Source organism: Ostrinia furnacalis, unplaced genomic scaffold, assembly GCF_004193835.3.
Source record: "Ostrinia furnacalis isolate ACB-3 unplaced genomic scaffold, ASM419383v2 OfSCF5588, whole genome shotgun sequence".
NCBI classification, from domain to species: domain Eukaryota; kingdom Metazoa; phylum Arthropoda; class Insecta; order Lepidoptera; family Crambidae; genus Ostrinia; species Ostrinia furnacalis.
This window is the reverse complement of record NW_021135827.1, coordinates 105376-124608: the sequence shown is the minus strand read 5'-3', so window position 1 is coordinate 124608 and position 19233 is coordinate 105376. Positions and strand designations below refer to the sequence as shown.

General features: G+C 41.3%; 2 protein-coding genes across 2 annotated transcripts in view; both read left to right on the top strand.

Moving 5' to 3' along the window:
* LOC114361334 (E3 ubiquitin-protein ligase highwire-like) overlaps window positions 1-9132 on the top strand; it is a 58441-nt gene extending 49309 nt beyond the window's left edge. The window contains exons 38-40 of the mRNA XM_028316330.1: window positions 402-560; window positions 5278-5386; window positions 5844-9132. Coding sequence (XP_028172131.1) covers window positions 402-560; window positions 5278-5386; window positions 5844-5965 — 390 coding nt within the window. The 3' untranslated portion in view covers window positions 5966-9132. The remainder of the gene's footprint in view (window positions 1-401; window positions 561-5277; window positions 5387-5843) is intronic.
* A 2380-nt stretch (window positions 9133-11512) lies between these two features.
* Window positions 11513-18651, top strand: LOC114361332 (sodium- and chloride-dependent transporter XTRP3B). The gene is made up of 10 exons (XM_028316328.1): window positions 11513-11637; window positions 12130-12367; window positions 13491-13633; window positions 14214-14254; window positions 14331-14423; window positions 14766-15026; window positions 15458-15662; window positions 16023-16239; window positions 17293-17555; window positions 18109-18651. The coding sequence occupies exons 1-10, from the start codon at window positions 11614-11616 to the stop codon at window positions 18565-18567; spliced, it is 1944 nt and encodes a 647-aa protein (XP_028172129.1). The 5' UTR covers window positions 11513-11613; the 3' UTR covers window positions 18568-18651.
* The last annotated feature ends 582 nt before the right edge of the window (window positions 18652-19233 follow it).

Sequence of the window (19233 nt, the reverse complement as noted above, 5' to 3'; positions counted from 1 at the left end):
TTATATGACACTGTTCACCGTGTTGTATCTATTATTTTTGTATGAGGCTTTATTGAGTGTTGGTTGTATCCTTGTGCGTAGGCGTATTTCGGCGGGTTAGTGTATTGGTGTTATGTATATTTTTATGGAGATCGAATGTTGTTGTTATTGGCACTTTGCATGGATGAACCAAGATCCCTGGGCCAGGAGTGGGGACCCCGCAACAACACCCGCGGCAGGGGAAGACCGCCTAAACGGTGGACAGACGACATCCGGCATCAGGCTGGAGTGAAGTGGATGCGAATTGCGAGTGGCTAGGGACAGAAGTCGGTAGAGGGTTGAAGAGGAGGCCTATGTTCGAAGGCGAACCCCCTAAAGACTGATTAGATATATTGATAGAATGTTGTTGTATGTTTATTCAGGCATACTTCGGCGGGCTGGCGCGCTGCGAGGCGGAGACGAGCGGCTGGTGGGAGCCGTCGGAGCTGGTGTGTGGCGCGTGCAGCGACGTCGCCGGCGCGCGCACCTGCCCCAAGCACGGCGCCGACTTCCTCGAGTACAAGTGCCGCTACTGCTGCTCGGTCAGTACATTTTCGTTTCAGCCAAATGACGTCCACTGCTGGACAAAGGCCTCCCCCAAGGTTTTCCACAATGAACGGTCCTGCGCTGTCCACATCCAGGCTCTTCCCGCGACCTTTACCAGATCGTCGGTCCACCTAGTAGGAGGCCTGCCCACGCTACGTCTTCCAGCCCGTGGTCGCCACTCGAGAACTTTCCTGCCCCAACGGCCATCGTACATTAACTCTCAAGCTAATGCTAGAGAAGGTTCAGAAGGCCTTTTTACGATATTAAGAGAACTTTTGGATATTATCCATTTTTATATCCTACGAAGTTTTTACTTGGTATGCTGGGCATGTGCTCATTGGAGGTTAGGCGTCAAAAAGACCAGATGATCACGGCATTAAAAATACTGCGTGGCCATACTCAATGTCCCGAGCTCCTAGAACAATTATCGTGTTTATTCGTGCCCAATAATTACACCAGGCATCGCGCCTGTCGTCGGCACAAGCTGTTCGCCCGGCCACCAAGCCGCACGGTAGCGCACGCTGAGTCCCCACTCTGCCGAATGCACACCGCCCTCGATGCACTCCTGGATGACTACCCTCATCGTGACATTTTTGCGGACCCTTGGTATAAAATATTGTCAACTTGCCAATCCTTTTGTGAACAGTGTTCTCTTTAGTCTTTAAGATGTTGTTATTGTTTGTTGTTACCTAACTATTTAATTACGTAATAAGGTATAAGCCTGTTTAATTAAAATAAATTAATAAATTAAGGCCCAGAACAGACGGTGAAACGCAACTGCAACGAAACTGCAACTTTCTAATGATTCTTATGAATGAAACTGAAACTGAAAGTTTCAAACAAAGTCAAAGTCAAAATTTCTTTATTTGTTTGGACTAATAAATAGTTCTTACAAATCGTCATTTTGCTCTTAAGGAGCCTCTACATGTCTCATATTCTTTTTACCCTACCAGCGCTTCGAGACCAACATTTGGCAAGTGCTGAGAAGAAGCGCCGCAACAAACTCAGTCACCACTGTCTGCCGGTTAATATAAATAAATAGAAATAGTAGTAGTAGGTACATTCGATTCAGGAGCAGTTCACTGAATTTACCATGCATTCTTGTATGGTGTATCTTATAAGAATGGGTATACAAGATTGCGTGGTATATTAAACAAGGTAGTGACGTGCTAATTTCTAGACTTACATATTAAGATACTAGTAGAAATGACTCGCATACATAAATTACAGAATGTTAGCTACATAAATGGAAAATGCTCAGCTTAAAATACGAAACTGTATTCAGATCACATAAAAAGCACAAAAAAAAAGCAACAGAATTTTTATCCAAAAAAACAAGATGGCTAACACCGTTGCTAGGCTGCGGTACAGAATGTTAGCTACATAAATGGAAAATGCTCAGCTTAAAATACGAAACTGTATTCAGATCACATAAAAAGCACAAAAGGCAAAGCAACAGAATTTTATCCAAAAACAAGATGGCTAACACCGTTGCTAGGCTGCAGTCCATAGACCACAGCCTAGCACCGGTGTTACCAGATCTGTCGCCAACAATTAGCTTTTTTTTAAATCGAATTCGAACTTTAATTTTTTTATCGTGGTTTGTACTTTTGTTGAACTTTGGCGGCTCGTGGCTAGTTATTCAATCATTATCTGGATCTGAAATTTATTTTATTTAACTAAAGGCTTATTCGAAATTAGTATCAAATAAAAAAATTAAGCAGTTTTTAGGTAAAATTTCGGAAAAATCTGAAAAAAGTATAAAAATTGTCATTTATCTCATAAACTATAGAAAGTAAGGTTCAATAATTAGCAAATGACCTCCTCTATACGCGTATTAGCTATGGCGGATTCAGTTCCAGTCACCCTGTATAACCATCAAATATTTTACAAAATCTTTTCCCTTTCCCTTTATTACATTTCTGTAACATAAAACACGGGATATGTTATTAAGAACTCAATATTCGGTATCCGCGAGACATCGTTGAGTAAACATTAACGTAGAATATAATATGCATGAGCTGTTCTGTCGAACTTTTATATTATGCGTACGTGTGATATACATTTTGATAAGATCTTTTCTAGTTCATATCATCAACTCAAAGGTATCTAGATTCGGATTGGTAATCGTAGATTATTTTCTGTAGTCATTCATTAGTAATGAAGATCCTTAAACAAGGTTAATAAAAACCATAATAATGGCGAAATATACACGCTCATAAAAAATGAGGTTTCCGCTGACTGGGACCGCAATTAACTAGGACCGCGGTCCCAATTGCCGGATCCGTAAAATTTAAATAATTTTCTTCCGGCGACTGGGACCACTCATTAATTTTATTACTTTACTGATTTTGGCTTGAAATATGGAAGAAAAATATTTAATTTTTATGGATCCAGCGACTGGGCCCGCGGTCCCAGTAGACGGAATCCTCAAAAAAATAACTCTTAATTCCCCTTTCAACGACGACTCGAATAAAAAAGCTCTAAAAAGTGTATTCATTTCATAAAATACCTCTAATCACCATTAAATTGTCTATTCTAGTGCAGTCAATCCCGCATAGTTCATATACACAAACTCAATTACGGCGTACAACCATAATGGCGCCCCGAGGACACGTTGACGGTAACATAATCAGAATTGGGGGGGACATTAAATGTCCATTAATATAATGCACACGACATGTTTTTGCTGACGTCATAACTTAAAGTTAGGGGGCGGTTTTAACGGCACAGTTATGAAGCGATGCTTGAAATATCGTGTGCGATAAATTGAAATGGAATGCGAGAGACATGATTATGAAATACTTACATAACAGGGCCTTCTTTTACTTATGAATGGTGGCCAAGATATGCCAAAAAATTAACCAATGATAAGCCTCTATTCTATCTCAAACTAATTTTAACCTTAAAAAAATCGACTGCCTTGATAGCCCTGGAACATTCTTTCGTCGGGCTACTTATAATAACTAGAACATTTTATTCATAAATCCTTAACAACCAAAGGACCTTTTGGCTCTTAGAATTTTTAATCTAGCATCGACTTTTTTAACCATAATCCTAAAGTAAACCAAAGCCACATTAAACAGTTTTTAGTTCACTTACATAATAAATTATAGATCCAGTAGATTGTCAGCCTAACTATGTTTTAAGCTTGTAAAAGTAGGGGCGGGCTCATGTGGGACGTTTTTAGTAGCAACCTCTATTAAAGGGCCTCACTAAAGTTTCACCAGGTTTTTTATGTAGCTCTAAATGCGTTGTCTAAGTGGGGAAAAGTTTCAGGATTTGCTAGTTTTAACTAAATGGCTTACGGGAACAGGCATTAGTTTAAAACTCTGGAACGATTTCGATTTTGTACCATTTTGTGTTTAGTGTGCGAGGATTTTAGGACGCTTTTAGAGCAGGAGTTTTATAGCTCAGTTTTACGGTCTTTGTAAATAAATAATGTGTGCTAAAGGCTGGAGTAATAAATAATGACATTAGAATTAAAATACCAAAAAATATGATTAGAGAACAGTACCTACCTAAGTAATGTACCACCTACCTAATAGAAATATGTAGAATTAACCTACAAAATCACATTAATGTTCTTGGTTTNGTCGATGCGTCGCGGGGCGCGTCACAAAGGAAAAATTAAAAAATCCGCAAGAAAACCAAAATCACCAACACCCCGCAGAATCGTTTTTAAGTGGCAGTGGGAGAGGCACATATCTCGTGGAACTGATATCTGTTGGTGCAGAATAGGGATGTTATGGATTTGTAGTTTCGGTTATGAATACGGTTACGGATATAGGGATAATATATACCGGTTACGGTTACGGATAGTTTTTTATTTCGGATATCCGAAAGTTTCGGTTAAGGTTACGGATATCTATAACATCCCTGGTGCAGAACATTTTTCTAGTGGTAGACATAGTCTGGGAGACGTTGTGTGAGCAGACCTCCCACTAGGTGGACTGACGATCTTGTGGAAGGTGACGGGAAGTATCTAGTTGAGAGCAGCGCAGGACTTGTCGTTGTGGAAATCCTCCAGCAGTAGACACGCACACCGTGGGCGCTCGTGACTTGTACCAGGCCTGTTCATCTCCGCGAGTTTACATCGAAAACAAAACACGCACGATGGCCCACCTACAGGAGTACTATTCGATAAGGCCTAAGCGTGAGTCAATGTTTGCTCGTAATGCGTGCTCGAATGATGGAAAAAAAAAGACAATGGTGTACTAAATACTATGCAGTATTTAACTGCCTAAATAATAATAAAAACAGAATGTACTTTTTTAAGTTGCCTGAAGACACTCCTCTCATCAATAAGTAGTTAATATTATTCATGATAATTCATGCAAAATCATGTATCCTCCGCCATTGTCTGCAGTTTGGCATCTCACGTCACAACATTTTACCGAAGTCAGCCCTATAGCTTCGGCGTAGTACCGATCACTGACGTTTGTCAACAAAATGGTGCTTGACTCTTGAGACAAGCTAAATTACACCACATTGTTAATGAAATTTAGCATACATTTTTTAAATACATTCGCGAAGTAAAACTTCTGTACGTAGTACTTATTATTATTCTGTGCTGGTTCTAGCGGTGGCCGCCGCGGAGCGCAAGGCATTAGCCATCCAAATCAAGCACATATGCTCAGAGCACCTGCGCAAATCTTTGCGTAAGCCCTAATAACCAAACCAAATGAATCAATAAGTGGTATATCGTTTCAGGTGGCGGTGTTCTTCTGCTTCGGGACGTCGCACTTCTGCAACGCCTGCCACGACGACTTCCAGCGCGTCACCAACATCCCCAAGAACTCTTTGCCGCAATGCCCGGCGGGTAAGTGAATTATTTCATGTTCTTAAAAAAAATATGCTTTAGGGCGGTAGTACCGAAAGGGGTCACAATAAATTAATGTAATCTATGTACTTATTACATTTGAAAATGTTTGCCATTTTTGCTATGTTCTTGAAATATGACTCATTTCAAGCACACTAGTCGTACTCGTACAGCAAAAATGACGCAGACGTCCATTTTTAGACAGGCAAATTGTAATCTTTCCTCTTAAATTCCAGAATGAGTAAGCTTAGAATTAGGAGTATCCATCAGCCATAATGTTTATACCGGGCAAACTTGACCTTCAATAGTTGGGTTTTTATTTGCGGTCAAGCTGTAAATCCTGGCTACACAGGAGTGGCGGTGGTGGGAATAGTCCCGATTAGCTATATTATGCAAAACAAGTAATGAAAGAATCATTTACAAGGCAGGAGTATCACAAATGGCTACTATTCCGCAGGCCCCAAAGGCGAGCAGCTGCCCGGCTCCTCCGAGGAGTGTCCTCTGCACGTGCAGCACCCGGCTACGGGCGAGGAGTTTGCGCTCGGCTGCGGCATATGCCGGCACTCGCAGGGCTTCTAAACCCGAGGGCCGCGACGCCCGGCCGGGCAAACCAGGCGCACTGCAGTCTTGCACTCGCTTATAACAGCCTGGCTGGGCTAGTGCTGGTTGGTGTTTTCTGTTCCACTTTGTCGTATAATTTTGAATTAATTTAAATTTAAACACGTAGGAGTAGTGGCAATAAGTCTATAACAGATTATTTATGATGATTCACACTAATTTGCAATGTATGTATTTCCTGTTTAAAATTACATGATTACATTTGCTTCGATTATGAATGTTAATCCTAATTTGTGTTAATATATAAAATTGGTATGTATGCGCATACAGACCACATGGACGTACTATAAAAATATTCCAAATATGACAAAGACTCGAGTCTGGTGGCACTAATGTATTGTGCCATAGGGCAGCGACGTTATACAAACCTAAGACCCCTACACGTCCACATGGACGTCCTAAAAACATTCCAATATGACAAAAACTCGATTTTGACACGAGTCTGGTGGCACTAATGTATTGTGCCATAGGACAACGACCCCTAAAATACCCCTACACGCCCACATGTGCGTAAAACATCCCAAATATGACATATATTCCCCATTTTGTCATGTACCACAGGGTATACAAATCTAAAAGACCCTTACCTTCACGTCCACTTGGACGTACCTACTAGAAATAACATTCCAAACATGACACATACTTCCGATTTGAGATTCCAAAACAAAATACATTAACATTACGAATTAAAAAGGTTATAAAAAAGAGTATTATTTATCGAAATGTCTCATACTACGTCACGCGTGCTGCTTTAACGATTTTTTACACCATAAGTACTTCTAAATCCTCATTATTTCGACTAAAGATGCCTATCATGATCTTTTGGCTTGCAAACTAGTTTGTAGCCCGAATAACCTCAGATGAGTTGTAAACATCATGATGAGACCTAACGACAACATGCGTTATTGAAGTTACATTTCTGTGGCGCTTGTGTCACTGCGTCGATCAGTCGAATGCAACAAACGAACGAGTCACTCTGCAATAACAACACAGATCAACAACAACGTAATATGACTCTGTTATCATAACCAACTGTACGATGAATCTGCATTTAAAATATTTGGGGCAAACTTATAATTTTCCGCCTCTTGAAAAGTCAACTTATTTCGTCTACTACATGAATGACTGTCAGTCATTCAGTTGACTTGTGCAACTCCTTTGTTTTTAACTTTATAACAGTAACATGTAGTAACAACGCAAAATATTATCAAGGTTTTATTAGTAGCGATATTAATCAGTAGCGATTTACCGACATTTAAATTTAATATTATCACTGTCGATGGTAATTTTAACCAAGTCATTATTCGATTTTAAATAAATAAAGTATAATAATAATAATATTACTCGTAGATGATGAATGGTTTGTGTCTGTTTAATGAGATGTTTGAATGGGCGATATTTTAGCTGAGTTGAAATGTAGGAGGGAGATTGACTGTTACTTAAAGTAAAAATTGTTACTTGTAAATTAAGGGAAAGTCAATTCTTGTCCTTCCGTGAGATCCGAATTGTGCGATACTAACATCGAAGCGCGAAGCTGCACGCGACAGGCTGCTGCTTCACGCGACGCGACATCGCGCGCTCGTCTGTCGCACTCGTCTCTCTCCTTGAAGCCGATGCCATTGAAGATAAATGTTTAGCTGTATTTAACACTCAGCATCACACAAAATTTCACCTTTAGATCCATAACACAAACCAGCTTAGCCACATACTCTCATTTTATATTAGTCTGTAGGTAAACATATACATATAAGGGTATACTTAAGCATTTTTGAGCTGTTTAAATCGAAACCGTTCCTTATAAGCTATACTAATGTTTCAACAGGGATATCGGAGTTTAATATGGCTCCAAATATAGCATGCTTAACATTTCCTACCACTTTTCTACACTGCTTCATTTCTTGTATAGGCAAAAATGCCATGAATGTGTAAATTGCGCGTTAATATTTTGCATGTAGGTATTGCCGGCACTTCGGCTTTGTATATTAGTGCTAAATTTGGCTATTTTTGATATGTTTTGATCGCACCAAGCCGCGGGCGCAGCCGCCAGCTTCTTCCGTCGGGCGCGGCCGTTGTTGTCTAGTTGCGTAGCGAACTGATTGTTGTCGAGTTATAAAATATTTTTACACCTACGAATTTCACACTACTTTCATTTTAATATTGTGCAATACATTAGGCAGAGTTGATCTATATTTTCTATAAAAAGTTATATCAATAAACTAAATTAAGTAGAGTAGAACATTACGTTTGTTAAAGAAATTAAATATTTTAATTTTTTATGTTCTACTTGGATGTGAACCAGTTCAGTCGAAAGGATGTCGCTCCCTGACCCTCCCCCAACGCAACCCCGATTCTTTGCCACGAACTGTCCCAGCAGTCCGGCCTCCGCTGAGGTCACGGTAGCCCCGTTGTTCTAGTACGTACATAGATATTATTGAAACATAGTCATTGGTGTTAAGCTGGCGACGCGGTGTAGCCACCGGATTATTAGGTTTTGAGATTCTATCGGAGATTGATGATTGGGCGATGATGAGAGAGGATGAGATTTTGAAGAAAACTGATGAATGAAGATATTGGAGAAGGCTCGTGCACGTTGGTTAGTCAGGCGGCTCTGGCGCGCAGCCAGCTCGATTGATGGAATTATTCGTAGCTAGTAACTCATTTAATGGAATCAGTGTGAATCAATAAATGTGGTAGATGAGATTACTTTCAATGTGAATTAAGTAGATAGTCTATCAAATATGACTTTTGAATGATTTACAATGTTAAGTAGATGTTTTAATCGATGGAATCCATAAATTATTCTCTAGTGCAGTTTCTTGATAGGTGTTTTATGTTCATTATTATGTTTTTCTTTTATAATTTATGTTACTTTACTGTATTTTTCTGAGTATGTTATTTTATATTAAATTTCATGTTTGTGTTGCGTTGTAAATAATAATATGTTTGTTTATATAATTATATTACTTATAATAATAAATTATTTTAAGAATAATGTACCCATTTTCCTCCTTTACCGTGCCTTTTACTTGATTATGTGATGTAGTGCGCTGTCCGTCCGTCGGCGGCGCTGGTAGTATCGATGAGTTTGACTGTACCGTTCCTAAATCTTTGTTTATTCAGAATAATAATTATGTAAAGTAAAATCAAGAAACTGTAACATTATTTATAAATCTCGGTGTTTTAGTGACGATCTATGTGTTTCTCAGATACATTACTTATACAGGGTGTTTGGCGCATCGTGTGCCAAAATGATTTGGCGGATAGAATGGGTCATTTCCTATATTTTCAGCCCCCATAACACGTTCCATGTCAGGCGGCTACTTTTATATTAAGTTTTTTAGTAATTTCACCAAAATACCCAAATCGCATCATTTAATTTCGATTTAAAAAAAAAACTACTAAGCGTAGCCTCAAAGTAAATATTTTGTTTTGACGTGCATTGATATAGGGTTGCATCAAATCTAAATTTACTGGCAAATATCATCTAGTTTTTTTTTAATTCAGCTTTGAACTTTTCCGAAAAGTTAAAAATGGACTGAACATTTAAGTTTACATGGCTATAAATTTTTTTTTAAAAGAGATAGCGATCTTCGGATTTTATCAAAACTTCTCTAGTCTATCCCCATTCAAACGGTATACTAATCTTGTTTAAATAATAACAACAACTTCACAAATTCCCTAAATTAGTGCATTGACTCTATTCGGACTGATTTGCGAAATTTGTGTTTATAGCCCCTTTTTGTGTGAATAACACGTTAAATACCTACAGGTAAAAAATATTTATCTTATGCAATGTAAAAAACCTTTTCTCTATCGTTTTTCAATGTGGATTTCTTGAAATTAAAGACGAAAATAATTATTTTGATCGTTTATTAATTATTACAAATTTTGTTCAAAATGTCCGCCTCGGCAACGTATACACTCACGACATCTTCGACTGTTGTCGTATGCAGCCTCATTTCTCTTTTTATTACTATAAAGGCGTTTTCTATTCGTTGTTGTAGTTCTTCTAATGTTTGAACTTCCGTTACGTACACCAGTTCATTACCTCGTCCCCAGACGTAAAAATCTAACGGAGTTAGGTCTGGGGAACGTGCAGGCCACTGTATAGGGCCAGTCTAAATTAGAAGAAGATGTCGTTACTTAGTGTATACGTTGCCGAGGCGGACATTTTGAACAAAATTTGTAATAATTAATAAACGATCAAAATAATTATTTTCGTCTTTAATTTCAAGAAATCCACATTGAAAAACGATAGAGAAAAGGTTTTTTACATTGCATAAGATAAATATTTTTTACCTGTAGGTATTTAACGTGTTATTCACACAAAAAGGGGCTATAAACACAAATTTCGCAAATCAGTCCGAATAGAGTCAATGCACTAATTTAGGGAATTTGTGAAGTTGTTGTTATTATTTAAACAAGATTAGTATACCGTTTGAATGGGGATAGACTAGAGAAGTTTTGATAAAATCCGAAGATCGCTATCTCTTTTAAAAAAACTTTTATAGCCATGTAAACTTAAATGTTCAGTCCATTTTTAACTTTCCGGAAAAGTTCAAAGCTGAATTAAAAAAAAACTAGATGATATTTGCCAGTAAATTTAGATTTGATGCAACCCTATATCAATGCACGTCAAAACAAAATATTTACTTTGAGGCTACGCTTAGTAGTTTTTTTTTAAATCGAAATTAAATGATGCGATTTGGGTATTTTGGTGAAATTACTAAAAAACTTAATATAAAAGTAGCCGCCTGACATGGAACGTGTTATGGGGGCTGAAAATATAGGAAATGACCCATTCTATCCGCCAAATCATTTTGGCACACGATGCGCCAAACACCCTGTATAATATTGTAACAGTATATGTTATTTATCAATTTTAATGCACCTTTAGGCATATACATCAGATCAAAATTATTAAGTTAAGAATTTAGTTGTTAAGAAATTTTACAAATAAAATTTAAAAAGGTCATATTTGTGTTTTATTCCATATTATTTGTGGCTTCTTTTCTATCTTATTAACTAAGTAACTATTTAGTCAACTAAGTGTCGTTTGTTTTAAAAATAATAATAAGCATAACCTGGGTACAGTCGACAGCAAAATTGTCTTTACAGCTGGTGCTCAAAAACTGTAAAATGTATATTTACAAACGGGCAAAATAAAAGGGGATGAATTACCGATGAAATTGATGCTACTAACACTTTATTATAATCTCGTAACAATTAGTCGTTTGAGTCTTTCTCTTATACACTCAAATTATTATGATAATAATCATCGAATGACGAAGGTCGGCGCATGTTTAAAAACATCTGTGTGAAAAACAACAAATTATTTACTTTCCAAACATGGGCTGCGGTGACCGGCGACCTACTGCAGTATCTCGCCGCAGATAAGTCGGTCACCATCCAGGAGACACTTCAGGCCTGATAACCGTTTGAGACCGATCGATTTTTAGGATCGCCCTGAGATAACTTTATCTCACTTATCAAAGCGTTGCAAAACTGTTCAGTTCAAGAATTCTTTCTGCAGTATCACCATAACAGTTCAGGTGCATTGTAAGAAACATTATGTGATTCTGGTGATTTATTTTATTTTTTGTATAAAAATGATTCAGTACTACAAAGTGAAGGTAAGCATGTCAGTATTTTATTTCTACTTATTAAGTTAGCAACAACTCAAAATCTGATAAGTGATAATTAATAGCTGAATAAAATCTTCATAATAAATCTTTTTGTTACCAAATAATCTCAAGTAGCCTTATCTTTTGCCGAGAGGTTTTGTTATTATTGGGGCATGTTTCACTGTTCTCTGATAAAGTCCCTGATATCCTATTAGAAATTTGTCTGCCAGATAAATAGGTCTTACCTTACTTAATGCACGTTGGCGGCGAGCGCGGGCTTAAGCGATCAGCCGGCGTGTAGAGATGGCGATCAGACTTAAATGCATTGATTGCCATCACTGCACGCCAGCTGATCGCGTTTGATCGCGTTGGTTTGGCTGAACCTTTACTGCACGTGGTGCGCTCTTGAGGCTATCGACTTCAGAGGGCTGCGTCGGCGGCGGCGCTACATACCTGAGACTACAATTGGTTAAAAGTAAAACTGTTATTTTCGTTGTTTAGCAATGGATCAAATGGCCGCTGATCCGTGCTCACCTATGCACCCTGGCCGTGAGCGTGGGCTTCAGTTCAACGTGGCGCGCGCCGCGGGAAGCTTTCCGCTTCGGCGGGCTTCAGTTCGCGCTGGCGGCGTCGACGGCGGCGCTGCTTGTGCTCCCGTTGGCGCTGCTGCAGTTGGCCTTGGGGCAGCTCAGCCAGCAGGACGCGGTCGGCATCTGGCGCGCGGTGCCTTTCTTCAAAGGTGATTCAACTTTATCGTACTCAATAATTTATTGTGAAACTATACAGTTTCAGTCAAGTGGTCGCACCGGTGAGAGCCACACGTAAAGCGCGCCATGTCTCGCAGGGGCGTCACAGGGTGTTTTAACCATATAAAATAAGACACATAGATCACAGACACTAAAGGGAGATGTGACAAGGTGGGTGCAGGTGTCGCAGCGCAGCAATATGCCCAAAAACAGAACACATTGCTCGTGACAGCGATGATGACAGCAGCGACGTCATAATGTAAACAGTTTACATTGCTTGTGTAGTGCTACTAATATTATAAAGGTGAAAGTTTATGTGGATGTTTGTTACTCTTTCACGCAAAAACTACTGAACGGATTTTGTTGAAACTTTATAGTATTATTATTTGTAACCCAGATTAACATATCGGCTATAATTTATGCCAATCTGTGGCACTAAATTTCACGCGGGTGAAGCCGCGGGCAAAAGCTAGTACTAAATATTATTCGAACGTTGAGAATTGATACCGCAGTGGATAATGAACACATATTTTGATTACTTTGTGTGTGTGAATTTCTAATGCGACACTGAGTTTCGAACTTAGCGCATTAGTTGGCATTTCTCTATATCTCTATGATAAGACACATCATTATGTTTAAAAGTTCTTCTGTTACGGGGAAATCTCGTTCTTCTATTGTGCAGAGGGTCACAAGTTACAACTCAGGTGTCTTGGTGGTTGATTCTACGGACCACTTCTGCAGTTTTTACTTAGACTCTCTGGTTCGGGAGAGGCAACTATCTTTTGATTACAGAAACATTAATTTGTAATGTATCAAATGTATGGTGGTATTGGTGGTATAGTCTGGTCCGTGAGCACGTAGAATTTTGTCGAATGACCCCAAGCTACCCATCCTTATCGCTCGCGCGTAATTATGTTTGCTATCGCGCTCGCACACTCACTGCGGGTGCCAGTCGCACAGTCGCGACAGCAATATAATTACGCGCGAGCGATAAGGATGGGTAGTTAGGGGTCATTGGACAAAATTATACGTGCTCACGGACCGGGCTTTAGAAATGATGTTTTAAGTCAAGTGCTCTAGGTCGCCGGAGTATATATTTACTGTCTGAAATTCCAGGCGTTGGTTACCTCCGCCTGCTGGTGTCGGCGCTGGGCTGCGTGAGCTCGGCGGTGTACCTGGCGCTCACCGTCGCCTACTTCCTCTACACGCTCAGCAACTCCATCCCCTTCCGCGCCTGCTCCGACCCTCGCCTGAACGAGGTTGGTAACCTTTGCCTGAATATAAATTTGTGTAAAGCATTATCATTTGACAGTTCATAACGTACGATTATTCTGTCAAACGCTTTGTATAACTGACTTTATCGTACGTTATGAACTGTCAAATGATTACAATTGCTTTACACAATTCCACCTCAGACAAAGAAGGAATCGAAAAAGAGTTCTCCCCCCTAATCAGACTCCCGTCCAGAATCAGACCCCTTCCAGAAGGGGTCTCCTCTCCGATCTGATCCAGATCAGATTCCTCTCTGAATCAAACTGCGCTCCGATCATACTCCCTGGTTCAGATTAGCCCCCCAGATCAGACTCGGACTATCTCTTTTAGATAAGACACCCCCTGAATCAAACTACGTCTCCTAAATCAGGCTACGACTTAGTCTGATTCAGATACATGAGTATCAGACTTCTCGTAGATCAGTCTCCCCCTAAATCAAACTCTTAAGCAGTAACCGTTAAGCGCAAGTAGTAGCCGCAGTAAAAGCTTACAATTTTAGAAGATTCTTGTAGATTTAAAAATGTATTACTTACTTGTTTAGTAAGTAATTTTTTTCTTCTTTTACAGGATGGCTTCGAAGATATTATAAACACGACCAATTGTTTAAAGTAAGTTTTAAAATATTAGAAATCCTACTTTATTCATATTTTAATACTCCATTATAAACTTAAATACAATTTACAGCGCAACGTTCCTGGCTCCAGTGCGACAAAAGCCTGAATATTTCATTGCTATGTCATTGATTATTTGTTTCATATGGATAGCATTGCCTTTTCTGTAAGTATCACTTTGTGTGTCTTTTTTATCTTCATAATCAATTATTATGAATAATATTTTAATCTCGAAAATTACCTTATAATGACAGCCCGTTTTAGTGCTCACTATTTAGTGTTATAAGGTAATTGGCGCTAAATAGCGCCAATGTAGAGTAAGATCGCTGTCACTTGCTTGTGGCGAAGATAGTGGCGCCAACTGATGATCGCTGAAGCGGTAGGAGGACGATCGCATCGCATTTGCATTCCCAAGGTTGGCGCCACCTTAGAGTAGAATAGTCAGTGGTGCTAATATTACCCATACTTTCTATTCGTGGTTGTTTACGTTAGCCATTTGTTCGTACAGCCTTTACAGTCCAGTGAAGTTGATGAAGCGTGTCTTCTATATCCTGGGCCCGACGCTCGTAGTCTTGGGCGTCGTGGTGGTATCCGGCATCGGGTCGTGGGGCCGCCTCACGTGGTTCCACGAGGCGCGGCATTGGCGGCACTTCTTGGAGCCTCGCGTTTGGATCAGCGCGTTAACGCAGGCGTTGTTGGCGACCCATACGGCCGGCGGTTACTTGGTCTCGGCTGGAGACGCTATCTACAGCGTCACTAATGTGCAGTGGTTAGTATAATTCTTATAATTAGGCTTGTGGAGTTAACAGTTATACGTTAAGTCGATCCTCTGATCACTGATGCTAATGTGATAATTATTAATTATTTTAATCAAAAAGCTTATTTGTAGTTTAAAAGGCATTTTTTAAGACCTGAATAAGGATTAGTAAATTCGCAAACAAATAGCTGCAATTTTAATAACTAAATAGTTTGTCTACTATCGTCCATGGAAAAAGAAAATGTGTAGACTTAGGCCTAGTGAATTTAACTGTTAACTTAAAACCACCTCAAATTCTTGCAGCGATGTAAGGTAACAATAATGTCGTTGTTCCCTTTATGTTCATCATTTCTATCCCATGATAGGAGCCATTCTAATTTCAATGCGGCCTACATTTTCCTTTTGCATTTAAGTCAAGTGCCCACCTTTTTCTTTAATTCCAGGACAGCTATAGCCTTCGTGGCCACCAACATCGTAGCGGGCTGGCTTGGGCCGCTGTTCTGGTTCGCGCTGGGCGCCGCTGAGCCCGACACAGGCGCGGCCGCCGTGCTCGAGCAGGCCTACCGAGCCGCCTACGAGCGCGACCTTAGCATCGCGTGGCCGTTGCTCGTGTTTGCCGCGCTGTTCCTGTCAGGCATTATTACCATGGTGTGTAGCTGCTTCGTAAATTATTAGAAGACTGTGTTTGGTTTGCGGGCGCTAATGTGACGGACTTAAGTCACTGTTCTGGTTAGCCGCAGACGAATGTTTAGGGCAATAACTCTCGTTTTCGTTTGATTACTTTGATTTGCCCCCGAGGACACCGTCGGGTTTTAGTAGGTATCTAGGCCCCGCCCCTTCTTGTCCCACATCATAACACACTAGCTGTCCCCATCAGCCAGTGGGTACCTACGCGCAAAGCATTTCCCGGCGAAAAAAGGGTCAATATTCAGGTTCGCGCTTAGTGGCACATTAAAATCGATTTTTAATGCTAAAATCAATACTTGTCAAATCTGTCGTCAATTCCAGCTAACATTCCTGTACCCGATCTACGACCGCGTCCGGCGTTCCGGCGGCGCGCGGTGGCGCGTGGCGTGCGCCGGCGGCTCGGCGATAGGAGCGGCGGGCACGCTGGCGGCACTGGCCGGCCGCTGGGACGCGCTGGCCTTGATCGAGGATACCGCTGTGCCACTGTTGGTTTGCCTCGCTACTGTACTGGAGGTCCTCGCCTTCGTCTTCATCTACGGTAAGTAGCTACAATAAGGGCTGTCGTTGTAGCGCTCACCAGTTGGCGCCACTGTAAAGGTCCGGTGGCTCGCTGGCGGCACTGGCCGGCCGCTGGGACGCGCTGGCCTTGATCGAGGATACCGCTGTGCCACTGTTGGTTTGCCTCGCTACTGTGCTGGAGGTCCTCGCCTTCGTCTTCATCTACGGTAAGTGGCTACAATAATGGCTGTCGTTGTAGCGCTCACCAGTAGGCGCCACTGTGGCGGTTATCACACTGCGCCGCGCTCCGCCGCGGAGCGCGGGACGACAGATTTAATCATTATATGCAAGTACCTACTTCAGTTTGTATAGAAAACACGCGCGGCACAACACACTGACAACGCGTCCGCGCGCGGGTTTTTCTATATGAAATCACGCGCTCCGCGGCGGAGCGCGGCGCAGTGTGATAACCGCCTTAAGGTCCGGTGGCTCGGTGGCGGCGCTGGCCGGCTGCCTTCTTCTACATCGGTAAGTGGCCAAAATCCTGAACTTCGTTCTTTTTAAACTCAATCAGGTGAATTCGAGCTACACCCGGAAACATCTGGTTAAAAATATTAACTGTTCACTTGCATCCCTCTATGCAGCAGGTATGCGTAACGTATTTCCTCCGAAAAACTTAAGGTGTCATGGCAGTGCGCACTAGTTTCAATGACCCTAGATTAGCAACACAATAGTTTGTCTAAGGCAGGTTAACGTTCGCATCTAACTGAACGGTATGACTGTCGCGAACACATCCCGTTTGTCACCTTGGCCTTATTTTAGAGAAATGCGTTAAGAGGCCAAATAAAAAGAAACTGGAATTACCTTTCAAGTTTCACAACTTTTTTGCCATGGAACTATAGGATTATATCGAATGAATTCTAAAAATTAACTTTGAGCTGCTCGTCTATTTGGAAGTTCTAAAGGTTTCAAAGAAGCCTCTAATTTCCTAAATAATGTGATTACCCTTGAGCAAATCCTTGAAAAAGAATGTAATGAGTGAAATACCCAATTGGCTGTAACTCCTAATAAATTGTATTTTCCATTTCCGCAGGTTGGAAAGCCCTGATGGAAGACGTCGAGTTCTTAACCGGACGAGCATTATCAAAGTTCTGGATGCTGGGCTGGTGTACAGTCCCTGGCGTGGTCGCGCCGCTGTTGCTTTGGTGGCTGGTGGTGGCGTTAACTGACGGTGGCTGGGCGGCGCCGCCCTGGGCTGCCAGTGGCGCGGTGGCTACCGGCGCGGTGGCCGTCTTAGTGGTGCTGGCGCTGGCGGCCGTGACCGTGGCTCGCCAGGTCCAGTACGACGTTATTGGGGTGAGGATGATTATTAGGGTATAGTTCAAAGTAGTTGTGTTGCGCGGTTGTAAGTAAGAATGAGATAAAATTTACCCAATATTACTAGAAAGGAAGTAGTACCTAGTCTTCTCTTAAAAAAATCAGCTTATCAATCTACGAGTATCTTAAACTAAAAGTTTTGTCAAGCTGCTAGAACTTCATAAAGGTGCATAATTATATTATAGCGTGTTCACGTCGCTACTAGCCAAAGCCAAACATTTGGTACTATTCTCTTTATGTAGATCAACATCGATATTAATATTTATGCTAATGGTAGCTCTAATGTATGTGCGATCTGCTTGTGATGCAAAGCGAGCGCTAAGGGCCTCATGCAAATGTGTCAAGCTCCGCTTCCTATGTGATTTCCTCTGCTCTGCGAAATAACATAGCACTTTTCCTCGACTGACATCTGCTACTATTAAGGACGGGGCCTTGCCTAGTCTAACCGTAACATGCACGCGTTGTGAATTTAATATTGGGTTTCCTGTAATTTGTCTCGGAAGGAACGAGTGTAGAATGCGTTAATCCGCAGAAGCTGAAGTCGGCGTTTCGGCCGTCGCGGCACTGGGGCCCGCGGGACCCCGTGGCGCACTACTACTGGCTGGCGCGGCGCGAGGACCCGGCGGGGTCGGCGGGCGAATCCGGCGTGCGCGCGCGCCGTTTCCGGCGGCGGCAGGCGGGACAGCTCTCCGGCGCGCGCGGCTCCCTCGACGTCCCCGCCGCCGCGCCCGCCGGCATCGACGTCAACAGCAACGAACTCAAAAGACGCTCCAACTCCGACGATTGGATCTACACCGTGTACAGAAGAAAATACCTCGAAACAGCGTTCTCCCATTACTTAGCTAAGGGCAGAAAGTTCCGGTCGCTGTCGGTGGACTGGGCCCAAATGCCGCGGCAACACAAAGATTCTATGGACTTGAAAATATTGAACAGTAGTGTTTACATGACGCCGGCTGAGTCTATAGAGATCGTCAAGGAAGTTACTAATTAATAAGTAGGTAGTAATTTATTTTATCATAATTATAGAAATGCAGTTTGTTATTTGTTGAAGAATAAATGGTTGTTTCTTTCGTTATATCATTATTTTCCGATGTTTCAAAGAAAATTAACTTCAAAGTAGAAACGTCGTCCGTCAGACAGGATCCCATTTGGGAATTGGAATTGCCGTTGATACTTCCGTTGATGCTTCGCGCTCCATGGGTTTTATTTTTCTTGTGTTATTGTTCGCTACTGAGCTGTGTCAACTACGACGTATCTAATAGTTGTATGATTTTAAAATTGCGACATTAACATGTAAGTACATACACAAACTTGTTTTCTTGACGGAAGTGGGCAAGGTTTTTTGATAATATCACCAAAATTTAGGATATACCTACTCGTTAGATCGTCAGTAGGTAGGTAATATTGTCAACGACTAGGAAGTGAGCCGGCCGACGTGACATTTGTTCTTGTTTGCCGACCTTCCTTAGGAAAATGACGTCCCTTATACGGCAGGTCCATTGTGGCGAGATGCACCATAAGTATTCGGCGCACAGCCGCGTGGCGTCACTGATAGGATGCGGTGAAAAATAATCACTCATCAAATAATGAATTATCCATGCTTAGAAAAGCTTGCTGTCTACTCGAAGCGAAGAGATGGGTGTAAATGTATATGCAC

Excerpts from the sequence above, each read along its gene's own strand:
- LOC114361332 (XM_028316328.1), top strand. The coding sequence starts at position 11,614 with ATGATTCAGTACTACAAAGTGAAG. Across the intron at positions 15,663-16,022 it reads TGTCAGGCATTATTACCATG|CTAACATTCCTGTACCCGAT; the intron begins GTGTGTAGCTGC and ends CGTCAATTCCAG. Across the intron at positions 17,556-18,108 it reads TCCAGTACGACGTTATTGGG|AAGCTGAAGTCGGCGTTTCG; the intron begins GTGAGGATGATT and ends GTTAATCCGCAG.